This window comes from Petromyzon marinus, chromosome 41, assembly GCF_048934315.1.
Source record: "Petromyzon marinus isolate PM22_M1 ecotype Great Lakes invasive population chromosome 41, UKy_Petmar_22M1.pri1.0, whole genome shotgun sequence".
Lineage (NCBI taxonomy): Eukaryota > Metazoa > Chordata > Hyperoartia > Petromyzontiformes > Petromyzontidae > Petromyzon > Petromyzon marinus.
In genome coordinates this window covers 6,710,898-6,729,503 of record NC_133707.1, presented here as the reverse complement: position 1 = coordinate 6,729,503, position 18,606 = coordinate 6,710,898, and the positions used below count along the sequence as shown (strand labels likewise).

Sequence of the window (18,606 nt, the reverse complement as noted above, 5' to 3'; positions counted from 1 at the left end):
CTCGTTCCCTGCGTCTTGAAGGCCTGCTCCTTAATGAGTCCCAGGCAGAGGCACTGCGGTTAAGGCAGAGGGTAGAGGACTTGGGTCGTGAGTCTCCTCCCAACGCTTCTTTTCAACGCTGTCTTTCCCCAAACAGCTCCTCCTCCTCCTCTTGGACAGGTGGGCAGCCCCCGCTAGCACCACCCACAGCAGCGACGGGGTGGTAGTCGTAGAGTATGTATTTGTTTACGTCTGTGTAACATTGTGGAGTTTCTTTTGGAGTTTTTTTTTTTAAGAGGCGTTTGGCACAGCTCCAAGTGGCGTTGGTATTGGAACGCTGGGCTTGGTCAGGTGAGCTGTGTGAGGTTGGATTCTGTCTGGGAGTCAATTCAGTTTGTCGTTTCTCCAGGGGGTTGAATGAGATAAGTGCCGCGATGTGGAGATTCAACAGCGGTTGTTCATTCGGAGAGGGAAGCCCGCAGCCATAGGAATGTTGAAATTCAGTCACTCGTTCGGGGCTATAGCCGGAGATGTACAATACCCGGTGATAATCTCGTGAGAGTTTTAGTATTGGCGTAGTCGACGGTGACCAGTGGGATTTTAGCCAAGTTTTGGGATTTTTAATTTAGTCATTACAATAAATTGTACTGACTAAATCAAATCCACAACACTAAGACTTGATTAAATTTGCCAGGTTTCCCCCTGTGATGAGCAGAGGTATTTATATCGATATCGTGTAATGGGCTGCTCATCGTGTATAATGAGCTGAGGGATAAACTGGTCTAGCTGAGAATAGCACGTCATTTATAAGCTGCTGTTGTTAATCACGGCAAATGGAAACTCGATAGGGAAAAATAATGGCTAAAAGCTTTGGCTATCAGTGGCGAATCACGTTTGGGGTAAAAAAGAAAAACCCCAAACTTCATGGGTCTGGAATTGCAGAGGGCAGAGGGTGACATTATCAAACTGTTTATATGAAAATGTGCGCATGAGACGGCGATGTCTTTCCAAAATAAAGATGATGATATGGTTTGAGCTATACAGAGATGTATTTTAACGCAAGGGCTTTCCACCTCGAGGAGCTCGTCATGTTAATAATATGTTGGTGACTCATCGACCGAGTAAAACAGTCGTCGTACAAAAGGGACCACGCCAAAAAAAGCCTCTTGGCTTTATCGCTATGGTCTAGAAAGCCGCGCTTTGGTTTGGTGTACAACTGAGTTATTGTGTCCCACTGAATTCAGCATCGTGCTTTAAATGCGTTGTATTTTTTTAAAATTTAGAAGCCGTGGTTCCACCTGGCATCTCTTGGTCAAAGCAATATTTGAAATTCGAAGGAAGCTCTTCTAAACCGCAACCGCCAATGGTAAGTGTTAACCAAAGTAGTGTCTTTCACACGCACTTGCCTCTGTTACATAATTGATTACATTATTTCAATCTGTAAGAGTTCGGATGTCTTGAGTGTGAGCTGGTTTCGTGGTATGATTTTCTTGATCATTGTTGATATGATATTGACAGTTATGAACTAATACAATGTCATCCATTGTCATTCTACTGCTGGATGAAGGCCACTTCGCACTGCATTGGTCATTGAATAATTTTTGTTAACTCACCACGTTGATGGGTGTAGGTGGTGAAGTGGGGTGGGTAGTGTCCAGGAGTTGGCACAAATGTTTACTTAGGGTGTGTGTCAGTCTTTACCAGCAATCAAATTCGGGTCACTATGTCGATAATCCAGTGCAAACAGCCTCCAACCTCCCACAGTCACGAGAGGTTTATTATCGACTTGTTGATTTTTATTCTAACAGACATTTTTGATATTTATTTTAAGTTTTAACTTTAACCAGCTGAGAACTGGATGTCGCCTCATTTGAAATAATAATCTTTGTTACCAAAATTAAAAGGTATAGAAAATGAAGTACAAGTTAGTTTGATTGTTTGATTTATCCATAAAACCACAACAATTATAGCCATTATAATAACCATAATTTATCTATTTCTTTCAACTTGCGGTTGCCCAATTAAGCGTTTGGTTTGAGCTTCCACTCTTGACATTTTCTATTTAGAATTTTGTTTTTTTATAATTCCAGTACTTACAGAAAATAATCAAGAGAATTGTCAAAAAACTTAAATAAGATTTGACAGTGAGAGACATTTAAGATTTTGTGTAGTTTTGCTGTTCCTCTTCCGTTTGTAGGACCGCAGACTTCTGTGGTTAACTATGTAGTCCATAGTTTTATCCTTTGATGCAGGTCTACATTCTCAAGAGAACACATTTGCTATCTATCATCCAGCAATAGAACATTGTTCATAAGTCAAACTTTAGCTAAGTTGTCAACTTAATTTGCTTAAAATCACCACCACAGTGTAAAAAGTGCAATCTCCAAAATTAAGTCTGTTAATCGGCGAGTCCAGGTTACCCTAAAGGAAGGTAATTTGGCCAAAATGTCGACCCCTTTGCACATTTCAATTGGGGCCCGCCACGGTGGCGAGATGTTGACTACCTCGTCTGGTATACAGGAGGTCGTTGGTTCGATACCAACCCTGATGCCTGTTGTGTATTTGGAGTTTGCGTCTCTCCCCCGTGGTTGCATGGATTTTTCTTTGGGTCCTCCGGTTTTCCCCTTCACATTTAGAAGCATGCTTTTTAGAATATTTACACGTGGTCGGCCACTTTATTGAGCTATTATTTGTGGCCAGGTCGCTTCTGAAAAAGAGCCGTTATGGCTCGGTGGGCCTTACCTGATAAAATAAAATAGTTTATTTGTTAGGCGGTGTTTATGACTAACCTGGTGAGTATTTTTTTTATATTCATGCTTTCTTAATGTTATATTTGTTTAAGCATTGCCGGTAGAGACTTAATTTTATTATGCCTGGGAAATCATGAACACTACAAATCCGCGATATTAAAACAAAACTTTAAACTCCCTTGTCAGAAAAGTGTTAACAGTATTGTTAATGCCGGGAGTATTATTCTTGAGCAAGATTGCTGTTGGGCAAAACTGCCAACACAATACTTTCTATAAATAATATTTTGTTATGATACTTGCTGCGTAGCATGATTACATTTGAACACTTGCATGTGAGTATGCATGCACCTAATCTGAATGTCCTAATCTTTTTCACAGGATATTTTGGCACAATTTATTTTTTTAAGCATTTGTATTGTTTGTCCTGTTTGGAGTAAGCTTTGGCATTTTTTTATGTTAATTATTTAAGTTTTTGCTCTTGTAATTTTTAATATTCCCACCCTGCAGTTTCTTGTAACTACAGCCACTGCTGAAGATGCTGCTTCGTAGAGCTCAATGTGGCCTTAGTAGCTGAAATAATAGCCCGAGTCTCTATGAAACTCTGTGAGTCTTTGTCACTCAATTGCTCTCTATGTAACTCTTTGTTCCTGCAACGTCCTCCAACTGTCGCCACGGTCTTGGCCTGTTGAGCTAAACATTCCTCGCCAGTTCAAATGAAGTCTAGCGTCTTGCATGCTCACCTGTACGTGCGTTTACATGGCTTCCGTGCGCACGTTTCTTCCTACACCTGAAGGCCCCCCCCCGCAATCCGCCAAACTAAAACTGGGAGGCTCCCTTTAACGTAACCAGTTTGCCAGTGCTGGATGGGTTGGGTCACTTTCCGCGTTCTTTTCATTTCCCCCGAAAACCAGCACGAAGTCGCGGCCCTCCAACCACCAGACGTGCAGCTGAGAGACGTGTCGGCGCAAATGCAGCGATTGGAAGACTCCATCATTCACTGCGCCACGGAGCTCGCCGAGTCGGCCGACGCTGCCGCGCGGGGAACGTCCGCCGCGGGACAGCCGGAGCCGCCGGGGGAGTCGCCCAACGTGGCTCAGCGGGCCCAGACGGACCTCTCGGAGCACTTTGCCCGGCTGGCTCACAAGTTCCACCAGCTGTCCGGCGTCGTGAAGCAGAACAGCCAGAAGACCTCGTGCATGCAGGTGTGTGTGAGAGAGAGAGAGACGTGCATTGGAAAATAGCATTGTTGATCAAAAAAAAATCTAATATCCTTGTTTCATTTTTTATATACGCAGGGACTCCTCTAGTTATGAACATTCGACTTATGAACTTTCAGAGATACGAACAAACCTGTCCCGTATGTCCAGTTGACTGTTCGGACCGAGAGTCGTAAGTTCAACCGCCGCACAATAGATGGCAGTGGTGGCATCTACATCTGTAGAACATGAAGAACCAGTGGCATCTACAGGAGATTATACAACTTTTAAAGCTGTTCCTCGTGTTAAGTGTACATGCCATACATGTTTGGAATAGGCAGGAGTAAAGTTGGACTTACGAACAAATAGACTTACAAACAGACCTCTCCAACTTAACTTATTTGTAAGTAGTCCTGTAAAGGAAAAGCCTTAACGAGTCTTGGGACTTGTTCAATCAGGACACATTTCAGCTTATCCATTAAGTTATACATAAGGAGTTGCATACATTGTTTATTTTTTTAAGCAGATATACGGACACACACAGGTCCCTTAGGTGAACCAGGTGAGAACCAATTGAGGCTACAATGTTTTTAATTTTCGAAATGAGACGTGAAAATAATAATAATTTACAGGTAATTTACAGCTCTCTCTCAATCCACTGCTGGATGAAGGCCATGGGGTTGTTTGACTATACTTCACCACCGTGGCTTGTGCAGGACGGTGAAGGGGGTCCCCAAGACTGGTTGAGATACCACTCGCCACTGACGTTAACCTGGCATCGAACTCGGGTCACCGGGTCGTTGGCGAAGTCCACCTATCGCTGTCTAGAAAATAAAGCCTAAACCAAAACGAAGTCTTGCGTTGAGTAGTTCACATATTTTTTAAGTTAGGTATCTGAGAAATGTTGCCGTCCTGAGACATTGCAAAACTACGTGACGGATTATGCACAGGGATTCCTACCGTGGCCTTGTTTGCGGTGACTTAATGCGGTACCAGACCCCTAGACAGTGTGTTCATTATTCATAAACAATGGCCCACTCTTTGAAATAGCCAGGCACCTAACCGTATCGTGCCTAGCTTCCTACGCGGGTGAAAGGGACCCCTTTGTGTTTAAAGGAAACAGCAGAGACTATTGTATGGTGCAAGTTAATGCAACTGGAATAGGAATTTCCAACGGCTCTTTACACCTGTCCACAATTTCACCATAACACTTGTTTCCTGAATGTGGCCCGTCACCTGGGGTATGGCTACTACAAGACTGAGAAGACTATTATGAACTATTTTTATTTTTACCAGGTAAGGCCCGATGAACTATGTAGCTCTTTTTCAGAAGGGACCTGGCCTGCAAATGATAGCTCAACGAAGTGGCTATTCGTGTTGAAAATTATCGTAGCCAATTGCTCTAAACGCATGTTTTTGAATGTGGAGGGAAAAACTGGAGGACCTGGAGAAAAATCCATGCAACCACAGGGAGAACATGCATACTCCAAAATATACAGGAGTCAGGGTCAGTGAATCTTACCTGGTAAAATAAAAATAGTAAAAAATAGTTAATTTGACCTACTCTTCCATGCTGGTCAGACGTCTTGGAAGAGGCGGGAATACCCACACTTTACCCCATCGCACATGACCTGCCGATCGATAGGTCATATGTGGTGGGGTATGACTAACTGGTTTTCCCGTTTATAATGCTGAGTTGACAGGGGGGTTTAAAAAACTCACCCTGCCTTGCAGCAATACTTGCAATCCAAAGGCGACCTTTGGATTGCAAAGGCGGCCTTTGGATTGCAAGACCAGTGCGCTAAGCATTACATCACTGTGGCAGCATCTTTCCCTCCTTGCACAATAAAATTATCAATTGGCATTGTTTTTATTTGTTTGTTGGAGACGGTAAGCTTTCTGCTTTCGTTTGGAGATTGAAGCGCCGGAAATGTCAGTTGCCAGGGAAAGGTTTTGTTGGGCCCTGCCCACTCTGCCGTGGAATCTTTCCACTCGGTAGCCGCCGTGGGACCTTGTTTAATCGATAAGTGGGGGAAAGTTGCGGCTGCTGAGGATGTTTTTTTTGTTTGGGCCATTTATAGAACTTTGTTTTACCAATTCACCATTAATGAAGGTATGGGGTTTTGTGTGTTTCCCCTCCCCCACCCAAAGTTAAAGTTGAATTAAACATTTGCTTCTCGGGCATGGAAACACTGGCCGGAGTGACCTTGTGTGTCCCATTTACTTCCCGGGTTTGACCGCGGTGCGATGCTCTTACGCGTTGCCTGGGCTGTCGTGTATCCGTCCTTGGCTTTGCGTTAAGTTTACATGACGTCGTGTGAGCGTTACAACTGCGGATGTTGTAGATTTAAAACAGTTGTATTCGTGTCACAACTCTTAATGTGTCACCGAACAAGGGATTTTGCAGGTGAATTATTTAGGATGAATGCAAAATAAATAATCCCTCAGTCCAACAAACAAACATTGCCCCATATCCTTAAGAGACTGTTGGAGCAAGTGCTGTTTGTGAGCACCTATGAAGGTATGGTAAATGAAGCGGTGGATGGCCAGCGATGTTTACACACACAAACACAAACTAGGTACTCATTTATGGTCGAGTCGACCTAGGGGAGGCCCAGGACCGGTTAGATAATCTTCACTGATGTTGAGCGGGAATCGAACACGGGAAGCCGGGTTCGGTTCGTAGCGCAGCACGCTACCCGCTGCACCACCGTTCTTCAGACACATTTATACACACGCGCCATCAATCGCTTGTCTACTTTTTCACCTTGGGTGGGAATTTTTTTTTTCTCTCAATTTTCAGGGGAACTAAGCTTGAAACGCCGTAACGCTCAGTAAACCATTTCATGAGTGTGCTTGTTTGTGTTTTAGCAAAATATCACATGGATCAAATGCAGGTTGGGGGGTTAGCAAAAAAGCCCCAGAAAAGCACCTTAGGAGTCATAAATGGCACTCCTGTTTTGGCCAAACCTCTCCTCCGCATGTGTTTTTGATACTCTCTTCCCTACCCAGGCTCTTTACAAAGGCTTTCTGTGTGTTATATGTACGTTGATCTTCTTTCTCACCGTACGTAGCCAACGGCGCTAATCCGAGGTGGCTATAGCAGTAGCAGTTCCTCCACCGTTGATGACGACCACCGTCATCATCATCATCCTCTCCCATCGGCTGCTGATGTTTCCGTGTAATTCCACTCCACAAGTCGACCTTTGTCTCGGCGCTCATCCTTCGCCTCGGCGGTCCTTCCGCTGGCGTCGTGATTGCTTTTCGCATGGTTGCTGTTTGCTGCCGATTCCTCTGACATTGACCGTAATAACAGAAGTGGTCTTCGTTCCTCAATTCTTTCCGGTGCCTGTTTACTTGGTCGTGTATATATCATCGCAAGGCTGCCGGAATGAAACGTGTGCGTTGGTTAATGAGTAACTCGCCGTTCACGGCTGTGCACTTTCAAATAACCGGTTTTGGTTTCGTAGGTCCTTTGCGAGAGACTCGCAACCGAAAACCAAGAGCTGAAGAAGAAACTTGAAGGGGAAGGGAAACAACAGCATCAGACGACCGAAGCTCGTCGGTAAGACAATGTTTAGAGGCACGTGCCCGATTAGCACGGTTGGCTGCGTACGGTGCGAAGGAAGTTCGTCGTACATATGGTATTCCCTCGCTGAGCATCTGGAACTCTACACGACTGCATCGAGAGAAAGCGATGAGATACAATTCTTAAAAATAATCTGACAAGATAAAGAGATGTGTTATGATCATTGTAATGTCTTTAATAGCTTATTTCTGTGTTTATTTCAGGTAATTCATTAATCCAATATCATAATCCACGAAAAGAGGAACGCCATAATATAGGTTTTTTTTAGGTTAGATCTTGTTTTTGGGTTAGATAAGAAAAAAAACTGTTTTATGGATGATATTGGTTGCGTAAGGCTTCGTGTTAAAAAGAGGAACTATCGGTAGTTTTACCGAGCCTCTCCGGAATGTAACTGGTTTGGGGAATGTCAGCCTGGCTGTAGAGCTGCTGCAGTCACAACTTTTACTCACCACACCTGAGGGGGCTTGACTTCAGTGGGATTTTTACGGGCAAATTGTGTGAGAATTTAATAGGTAGTTTTTTTTCACTTAGCCAACGGCACGGAATATCCCGATCGAGCGGCGGTGGCACGCTTTGGTAAGCACTTTTTGTTATCGTCTTTGGTTCTTTCGGTAAAGTCACGTAGAATGAGAATAGCTTTGAAAGCTCTGTCGTCCCGACAGGTCTGTACCTTTCACCTGAAGACGGCCGCTTGCGTTGTGGCCGAAACGTCGTGAGAATTTTATTGTGTTATTTTATTATTTTATTCTCATTCTACGTGACTTTTACCGAAAGAACCAAAGAAGATGAATCCTTGCAGTCACGAAAGCTTTAAATCGCTTTTTGTTAGTGCGCCCGTGTGGTTTTTGCGTGACACCGGTTGCGATTTTGACAGTCGGCCGGTAGATTTTCACGCCCACCGCTTTGCCTTCGCATCGAGACAAAGATGGATGCTCAAACTCTTCCCCTGATATGCAAAGTAAACCTTTAATTAAGCGTGTTCAGTTCAGTCTGGGCCTTGCTCCGTGTGAGTAAACACTCTTACAGAGATGGGGGGAGGGGGTAACGTGAAAGCGCCAAGAGATGTCCCCAGCCAGCCATAAAAAAACTTGTTTTATTATACTGTATGGTTGTGGTGGTATGTGGCTGCTGACGTCACGCAAACATAGTACATACGACTCATACGAATCAAATCAACGTAATTTATTACACGTGCATTCAATGCTTGTATTGTGAGCAAGGATGATCGATATTAGTCAGTTAATCGATGTATTGTTACCCCCATCTAAATTGTATGTTCACGTGAAATTTTGCCAGAGGGCGATACTTAGGAGTTCGATGATGAGCAACAACACTCATGATAGATTCATCTCTTTATAGTCGTGACCCCAATGCAGCGCACCTTCATATGGATTTTCCCGTCGAGGTTGAGACGTGATCGTGTGTGCGCGTGTGCGCATTTTAACTCTTCAGGCATGAATGTGAGAGGCCGCTTGGCGAGAAGAATGACAAAGCGAGCGAGAGTGAGAGTGACAGTGATGCCGGCCTCAGGGAATTTCACCAACTCACGGCCGTGGCCTCAAGACACAATCAAACATCCAGATCTGAAAAGCCAAAGGTACGTGTGTGTGTGTATCTGTGTCGTGACCTGTCAACGAGCCTTTGACACTTCATGTGGCCTCAAAGTGCACCTAGCCTGGCACCGTCACTCGTTGGCAAATGGCGCATATTGGTATAAATTCCCACTCACGGCCAACACCAGTAACGATTTTCTGAACCGGTCCCGTGCCTCCCCTAGGTAGACTCAGCCTCAAATGACTACTTGATGCGGTGTGTAAAACATCGCCACTGGGCAGGCATAGGCAGTCGGGCGTGGTGCTGGCCACCCACCCTCTCGTCCACCGTGCAGGCTTTCAAAGGTGCTGGCTAACAGCACTTTCCCCAATAGTCTGTTCAGGCTATACGGGGAATCTTTTGTCTTTTGCCAAATGCGCATAATTTCATAGACACGAGGCACAAGTTTGGGAGTCCATCTTACTATCTGGAGCGTCACGTAATCCGGAGATTACGAAAACAAAAGATTAACTATCGGAAGTTTTGCCAAATACGCTTTCCTGCTACCGAGAAAATGAAAGTGTTTTCAGAGCGCAGATGCGCCACTCTCATGCGAGTTACGCACCACCGTGTATAGCAGTAAAGAAGAAAAAAACCAGAAAATTATCTTTCCGCGTAAAAATGTTTATTCATTTATCTGTCAACTTACGGGTTTTCCAGACCCATTGTCGTCCACAATGGTAATGTTGAAACCAGAAAACTGTGGACCAGTATTGACATTTTGGTGCCAAAGGGTTTTAGGGAACAGAGGTGGGAATTTCCCCGTGGTTTAAAATACAATGGCAAGGGTAAAAGTTACGCCGGTGACTTTATTCACCACGCAGTCTGCTGGGTGACTACACGGCCTTTCAGACTGTGGGAGAAGGTTTTTTTTTTTGCGTATTGTGGGTTTTTACGAAAATGAATTGTCAGGGTTTTTTTACGTTTGGACTCGCACACCACGGCTCGCGCGTGGCCGAATGGGTCTGCGAGCACCTGCAGTCAATCAACCAAGCCGGCCAACGGCTTTTACGAACACGCTTCTGTAGCCGCGCAACGTACACGCCTCCGAGCGCTCGGTTATTAATTTGAATTTTTTGTCTGTTTTTTTTGTTGTTTGTGTTCCCCTCCGACCCGCGAAGATGATCGAGAAGGCGGACAAAGCGTTGGGCGGCGACCCCGCCGCGGTGGAGGTGCTCTCGCAGAAGGTGCGGACGCTGGAGAGACAGCGCAAAGAGGTGAGTCGCCTTCCCGCACGGCAACTGTGTGACAAACGATTCGCCGCGTGTACCCCCCACCCTGGGCGGGCGGGCAGGCGGGGAGGGGGGGGACTTTGCCGAGTCGCCGTGATCCGGTATCGCGATTCGGTTTAAGAGTCGGTTCTCTCTTTAATTGTACGGCAAGCGTCGCTGCTGGCTGGCTTTTTCGATTCGTGTATATGTATACTTTTTAGAGATGTGAACTCGCCGCATAAAGCTGTATATGATTCTCACAAGATTAAATAAGACGAAGCATCCGCTTGGCATTTCATATCGCTCGCTGAAATGAAGCATCGTTCCACTCCAAAGGTTTTGAGCCGCAACGATTCTTTGATATGTGGATTTAAGGGGGGGGGTCGCGATTCATTTGTCAAATCGTGTTCATGAGAGAATCGATGTTCTTCAATTTATTATGTCGCTAACGTTTCATTGAGGCAAATCGAGCGACCAAAGTCGCACGAGCAAGAGAGAGAACGACGCCGGAGAGACGGTAGCAATGAAACCGTTACAGGATTAATATTTTAATCACAGCCCATAGGCCGCAACAATTTGTGAGATCAATTCTAGATCAGACAGCTTGATCCCTTCACCTGATGAAGGCCGCTTGTGTTGTGGCCGAAACGTCGTGATTTTTGTTGTTTTATTTTTTTACCTACGTGACTTTACCGAATAGAACCAAAGAGTACAATTTGTGAGATCGCTAGGCCGTGGGTGCGGATTGTTTACACCCTTATTCGGCACACAGCCCGCGACTAAACTCCGTCTTATGCTTTGCCAGCGATGCGAGTGGGTGTTGCGTTGTTTTGCGCGACGATGGGAAACGTTAACGTCGTTGGTTTTTTCCAGCTGCTGGAGGTGAACAAGCAGTGGGATGAGCAGTTCCGGACCATGAAACAGCAGTACGAGGCAAAGGTAGGGTGGGCGCAGGGCACAGTGACGTGTGTGCACAAAGTCAAAGGTCCCCTCCTGTAACCTACGCAGGCTTTTGGGCAAAGTGCTGTTAACGGGCGTCCAATATGAAAGGGCGAGCAGCGGTGCTCCACGGGGTGGCGCGGCCAATCGCGTGCCCAGCCACCTTTGTCTCCCCTGGTGCCGATATTTACACACACACACAGAGTGCTCCAGGTGGTCATTGAAGGTCGAGTCGACCTAGGGGAGGCCCAAAAACCGGTTCGGGTATTCGTCACCGATGTTGGCCTTGGCAGGGACTCAAACTCGGGTCGCCGGGTTCGCAGCAAAGTGCGCTGCTAGCCCCCACGGCACTGCCGCTGCCCCGCGACGCGTGCAAGTGCACACACGTATGTACACGTGTGCGCACACACGTGTGCGTGCGCGCACACACGTGTGCGCGCGGTTGCGTGGGCTAGGGCAGATGTAATGGCTGAGCCCGGACAAAAGCACTCTCTGCTCCGTTTGTCGGCATTGTTGAAGCAGCTTTGACCACCCCTGTCCATCATCACGGTGCATTGTGTTTGGTGTGTTTGGGAAAGCTGGCTTGCAGCTGCAATGCACAGCATGGAGCATGGCAACCAGTTCTTTTGGTCTCGTACATTATCTGCTTCTGTTGTGTTGAACTTTTGGATAAAAAATTAAATTTTAACTTTTTTTCTTATAAAAACGCGAATGTTTCCAAAACTGATGGCAGCATTAATCGTCGTGCGTATACACATCTTACTGTTTTGTTTTTTTATGAGTCCCATCACGCATATCTGTGGATAGCCGATATGAATCTTGCAGACGATAGACTAGTAAACTATTGTGAGTAATACTTTTTAGGGTGGTTAGAATTTTGCCACGAATTAACTTCATTTGTCCGTCCATAAGTAAATCTGTCAAGTGACAGTTCTTGAGTGACTATCATCATGCAGATTGCGATTTGCCTTCCTTTATTATAATTGGAAGAAAGTAGGGGCCTGTGGTATTGATAATCCTGTTTGGATTTTAGGACATGTCTAAACTTCTGCACTCTTTTGCTCTAATTTGTTTTAAGAGATGGGAACAGTTTTATTTTTAAAAAAATTAATTAACACGTTGGGTGAGGGGGGGGACCCTTACCCCACAAATCTTCGCGTCTGTTTGCGAGTACGGCGTGAGGGTTCTGAGTGTGCGCGTGTCGCTGCTGCAATAGATTAATTGGTGCCGCGTTAACAAAGACGGTCACTGCATCGCGCGCTTTCAGATGCGCCACTGTGGCCCTCTGGAACGCTCTTCCGATAATAGCAAGCCCATTGGAGCTATGGATGAGACCAGTCGATCAGGTCTGGTAGATACAGTCCCAAACATGTGGAAGAATGTATGCATGCATGAAGTGTTATCTCCTGCAGGATAGTGTTGTAGAGGCAGTCTCCCTTCTTAACTTTCCATTCCTCTTTTAGTGCTCACCTCTTCTCCACTGCCCATTCTCTTCCTTCTCCCCACCCTTCCATTTCTTTCCTTCCCTAACCTTCCCTAGCCTCTGCTCACCTTCTATAGTAGTAGTTACCCATTCCTCATGCACTTTTAAATCTAGATTGAAAACTCTTTTCTTTAGAACTGCCTTTTGTGTTTAGTTTGTTGTTTTTCCTCCCCGAACGTCCGATTAGTGTGGTTGGCTACGTACGGTGCCAAAGAAGTTCAACGTACACACATACAATGATGAAAAATATAAGAATATGCTTAACCCTTTCTGGCAATAAAACAGGAGGTGTTAAGATGTTCAAACACCAAATGGATACCTTTTGCAAGGCATCAAGTCTGCATCAACGACACGTACTTGTGGCAAAACATGCAAACAAACATGCTCTGATAATATATATGCATTAGTATTTGGACCTTGATTGGCCGATACCAGAGAATAAGGCCTTCTTTATGGCATTTTGGTACCAGCAAAAAAAAGGTCCCATAGATGTTACATACAAGTTGGCGCCTGGCCGGTCTCATCGACAAGGCCTTAGGCGATCGTCGAGCGGGGGTCTTGCGAGAGAGCGGCGTTGCTGGCGCCTCCGGCTAACGGGCGGCGCGCATTACTCTGCTGGCGCCAGGTCGTGGAGCTGCGGGGTCGGCTGTCGGCGGCGCAGAAGCAGATGGCCACGGCGGGCGAGGGGCAGGAACGGCGCCAGCGCGAGTACGACCGCACGCTCGTCGTCGCCAAGAACCGTCTGGATCGTGAAGAGGTGCCCGGCCGTGCTGGTTTGCTTCATATTCACGAAAAATTTGGCGACAAAAATATCCGTCGGCGATGTTTGTGTGTGTTTTATCACGGTCGGTGATTACTACGAGGGAACGGAATGGCAAGGAGATGATGTCTCCGTCGCCTGGTTCGCAGGAGGTCGTCGTATTGATTCTAGACCCTGGCGATGCCAGTTGTGTGGTGGTCGTGTGGATTTTTCTCCGGTTCCTCCGGTTTTACCCTCCACGTTTAGAAAACATACGTTTTGGAGCATTTGTGTGCCCTTTTAAATCCCCACATGTGATGACCATGATAAAGCCACTTGCATGAGCCAGGTCACCTCCTGATGAAGAGCTTCTCAAGTGGGCTTCACCTGGTAAATCAAATAAGAATGTAGTTTTCTAAAAGAAAAACCACAGATGCTCGCCTCGGCATGTGTGTTTCAAATCCAAGTCGTATTGCAGTGCAGCTTGTACATCTGCAGAGACTTTGCGCAGACTAACCGTGTGACTGTGCACCCATGCACCCTTTGCGCATGTCCAGCAAGAGCGGGAGCGGCTGCGCAAGGAGCTGGCGGAGGAGAAGAAGAAAACCAAGACGGCGCAGGAGCAGCACGAGGCGACCACACGGCACAAGGATCTGTTGGAGCGGGAGGTGTGGCGTCTCAACCAGGTATGTATGTTGTATGTATGTTGAATTTCTATCGCACCGTACGTAGCCAACCGTGCTCATCGGAGGAGCGGGGGAAGGGACGGCAAACTAAACGCAAACAGCAGGCAGCGCCCACACGTCTGGCTGTCACGGCCACCCACCGCCAAAACTGACTCATCACGGTGGCTTTTCATCAAAAGATTATTGTTATCGTTGGATAATATCACCTGCAATGATTCACTTTTAATAAACACAAACATTCCCCCGGCTACGGACTGGATAATTCCTATGACAATATTTGACACCTGCGCGGCAGTAATAGGATTTATATTCGGCGTGTACTGCTTCGTCGATGAAAATCGGTGCTTGCGGTCGTGATAACGCGCATAAAATCGTGCGTGTGAGAATTGCTCGTTTGTGATGTATATGTACGGCTCTTTTGCCAGTCCACTGCTGGATGAAGGTCTCTCTCCGTGCTCGTGTCAATCATGGTCAGTGCGGGTTGGTGAAGGCCCGTTTCGGATATCACTCTCACCACCGATGTCGGTCAAGGCTGCGAATCAAAACTCGGGCCGCTCGAATTGCCCGGTTCATTTTGCAGTGCGCTCTGACCTCTGCGAACTGCCCCAGCCAGAATTTGAAACGAATAACATCCTAAATCTTCATCGTAATCTTGTACTGCGTGCGCGCGTGTGAATGCGTGGGTGCGTATACAGACGTAGGTGTGTCGTTACGCGTGCGTGCTGGTGTGTAGAGCCTGGCTGAGTTACTGGCGGTGTCTCCCGGCTGCGCCATGGTGCAGGAGTCGGCAGCCTGGCACCAAGCCCAGGCCTGCGAGCCCCCGTGCCGCCAGGAGGACCTGCGGACGCAGATCGCCGTCATGAGGCAGCAGGTGAGCGACCACCCCGTGAACCGCGTCGGTACCAACCATCCCCGTGAACAATGTTTTCTTTTGGTTTAACACGTAGGCTTTCGCGACCAATATTATTCATAATAAAGGTTTTTGGGTTAGATCGCGTTTATTTATAAATGTGTCGTAACCCCCCACCACCCGACACGGCCAATCGGCAAAAAAAGTGTCACGTTGACAAAAGACAAATGATTCACTACTTTAGCCCACCGGTGTGTTGAAGAGTGAATCCACAACATTTACAGTTTGAGTACGACGTTTCACTGGTAAATACATCCAGCATCATCGGGCAATTCGCCACCCTGCTGCTCTATATAAAACCGGGAGCAAGCGAGGGCTTTACCATTCTGGCGAATTGCCCGATGATGCTGGATGTATTTACCAGCGAAACGTCGTACTCAAACTGTAAATGTGGATTCACTCTTCAACACACCGGTGGGCTAAAGTAGTGAACTATTTGTCTTTTGTCAACGTGACACTTTTTTTGCTGATTGGCCGTGTCGGGTGGTGGAGGGTTACGACACATTTATAAATAAACGCGATCTAACCCAAAAACCTTTATTATGAATGTTTTCTTTTATCTGTACAGCACTTTGAATTGCATCTTTTGCACGAAATAGTGCTGTAGAAATAAAGGCTTGATTAGTTGATTGATCCCAACCACCCCGTAGACCGCGGTTGATCCAAACTGCCCCGTGAACCGCGTCGATCCCAACCGCTTTGTAAACCGCGTCCATCCCAACTGCCCCGTGAACCGCGTCCATCCCAACCGCTTTGTAAACCGCGTCGATCCCAACCGCTTTGTAAACCGCGTCCATCCCAACTGCCCCGTGAACCGCATCCCCAAACCGCCCCATAAACCGCATCAATCCCAACCGCGGTTGATCCCACCCGCCCCACGAACCCCGCCACTAATTCCTGCCTGGAGTGCAAACGAGCGCTCTCCCGTCACAAACCGCAAACGCTGCTTGTAAATGGTGGACGCGATCGTTACTTTCTGCGTGAAGTACTGAGCGTGGGGTGACTCGGTGGTGGCACTTAGATTCCAGAGTCGATTGTTTTGAATACTTTTCAGTTGTACGGTTGAGAGCCATAATGCATATGCTCTCTCCATCCATCTGTATTGGGACAGAGATGGGGCAATTAATCAAAGGGTTGCCATAAAATTGGAGACACAAATCAGGGCATAGAGGATTATTTGACCCTAACCCATCTGCTTAATTATATACCTCTGAAGACAAAACTAAAGGTGGAAAGCATTGCATAATCTACATACACACACGTGATTTTCCCTAACTTGTTTGTGTAGTTGCACGATAAACATAATTAAATGTGAGCAGCATGACACCTGATGGAGGCAGTACAGCAAGTAGGTGGCTGACCCATCTGTAGGTTTGCCAATCTATCCGCATGTGGGTTTTCTCCGGACACTCTTTTAAGGGAATTGGCCAAACGTGCCCTCCTGACAAAGGTTCTTAGGACTCGTTGAGGGCTGATCTGGAAACACTTTTTAATTTTTATAGCTACGGTGGGGTCATGGATTAGCGCACTTGACTTGCAATCCAGAGGTCGCGGTTGAAACAATGGGGTTAGTTTCTTCAATACCCCCGCCACCACCTCTGTCCACAGTTAGCCGATTGGCAGGTCACGCGTTGTGGGGTAAAGTGTGGGTACTCCCACCTCTTCCAATTCGTCTGGCCAGCATGGAAGAGGAGGCCAACATGCTAAAAGGGGTGAGCTAGAGCTCCCTCTAGTGTGCGGCCATCCACCAGCGGTGGCTTGAGAATGCATTTGCAGGGTCTTTCCCGGTGGCGAGATGTTATCTCCCTCACCTGGTATACAGGAGGTCGTGGGTTCGATCCCCACCCTGACGCCTGCTGTATATTTGGAGTTTGCATGTTCTACCTGTGGTCGTGTTGATTTTTCTCCGGGACCTCCGGTTTTTCCATCCACATTTAGAAACATGCGTTGAGAGTATTTGGCTGTTATAAATGTCCACATGATGATAAGCCACTTCGTTGACCCAGCGTTTCTGGGCAGGTCGCTTCTAAAAAAATAACTGTATAGCGCTCAGTGGGCCTTACCTGGTCAAATAAATTATTTTTTCATAGTTTTATATTTGGTGTTACCATCTTTCACACGTCATGCCGGTTGTGTCTCATCCCGTCAGCTTAAGATCTACGAGGAAGACTTCCAGAAGGAGCGATGCGACCGCGAGCGGATGAACGCCGAGAAGGAGGAGCTGCGGCTGCAGATGGAGCAGAAGGTCACAGAGACCGGGCTTCTTCGCGCACAGGTGACAACGCACGGAGAGGCGACGTCAGAAACTCAGCTCTTCCCGGCGCTCATCGTACAGACGAGAAAAGTCGTTTGGCGGTTGGCAAGTTACGCTGCCGCGGTGTAATGGATTGGCACACTGGACTTGCAATCCAAAGGTTTTGCCGGTTCTACCCAACTTGGCTCGGCAGTTAAAAACAAAAATTACTTGAATCGCCCCGCAACCCCCCACCCCACATTGTGCTGGGCTATCATTTGTGATAGCCAGGTCGCTTCTGAAAAAGAGCTATACAGCTCAGTGGGCCTTACCTGGTAAAATATGTTTGTTAAAGTTCAGTTTTAGTATAAATGGGTACACCACAGTAGATGGGGGTAGGTCGCATGTGGTAGGGTGGAGTGTGGGTACTCCCGTGCCATTCCGTGGAAAATTAGGGCCCAGTAAGCCCTGGAGGAGTTTCTCTCCAGATCCGATTGCAGGGCTGCGCCATCAACCATTGCCTCTTAGCAGTTGACATTGAATGCATCACAAGCGTAAGAATCAATTAGTCCGTCATCGCCCCATCGAGCTTCGATGTTACGGGCTCAAATTTAATGACGGTTAAACAACGGGCTCGATATTCCTCCACCGTGATACCGGGAACCGTGGTGCAGGGACTAACAGAGGCAGTTTTTGCGAAGGGGGTGGGAACGGTTAAATCCCCAAGCGGCGTGTACGTATGTACGTTGAACTTCTTTCGCACAGTACTTAGCCAACCGTGCAGTACCGATTCGCGTGCGCGGCGAACGGCCGTTGCGAAATGACTCAGAGCGGACTTCAAACGAAAAAGTGAGCAATGAGTTGTAATTCACCCTGATTATAATTGTTAAATAACACTTGTCATGATTCATTTTGAAAGAAAACCTCCACCTCCCCCGCGGACTGGATAATCCCAATAAACATGAAATGCCCGCTCGACATAATTAAGCTCGTAACTAATTGTGCGCGTGTGAGAATCGCTCATTTGCGATGTATGTGTCAATCCACTGCTGGATGATGGTCTCCCCCACCTCACGCGGATCATGGAGACTTATCTGAAAGTGCTTAACCAGACTCCGGCACCTCTGATTACCGCGGTTAGCTAAGTACGGTGAAATTCAAAATACATAAACTAAATATATTTTTTTACCTGGTAAGACCTACTGAGCTATATAGCTCTTTTTGAGAAGTGACCTGGCCACGAATGATAGTTCAAGAAAGTTGCTTATCATCATGTGGAAAGTTATAGCAGCTAAATA

At 46.7% G+C, this 18,606-nt stretch overlaps 1 protein-coding gene across 1 annotated transcript in view; it reads left to right on the top strand.

The window, feature by feature from the left end:
- The window catches only part of TNIP1 (TNFAIP3 interacting protein 1), a 55,273-nt gene that overhangs the window by 26,141 nt on the left and 10,526 nt on the right, over nucleotides 1-18,606 (top strand). The window contains exons 4-14 of the mRNA XM_032969442.2: nucleotides 22-159; nucleotides 1,263-1,345; nucleotides 3,641-3,931; nucleotides 7,396-7,490; nucleotides 8,967-9,111; nucleotides 10,229-10,324; nucleotides 11,192-11,257; nucleotides 13,366-13,497; nucleotides 14,037-14,165; nucleotides 14,899-15,036; nucleotides 17,225-17,350. Of these exons, the coding sequence (XP_032825333.2) occupies nucleotides 22-159; nucleotides 1,263-1,345; nucleotides 3,641-3,931; nucleotides 7,396-7,490; nucleotides 8,967-9,111; nucleotides 10,229-10,324; nucleotides 11,192-11,257; nucleotides 13,366-13,497; nucleotides 14,037-14,165; nucleotides 14,899-15,036; nucleotides 17,225-17,350 (1,439 nt within the window). The remainder of the gene's footprint in view (nucleotides 1-21; nucleotides 160-1,262; nucleotides 1,346-3,640; nucleotides 3,932-7,395; nucleotides 7,491-8,966; nucleotides 9,112-10,228; nucleotides 10,325-11,191; nucleotides 11,258-13,365; nucleotides 13,498-14,036; nucleotides 14,166-14,898; nucleotides 15,037-17,224; nucleotides 17,351-18,606) is intronic.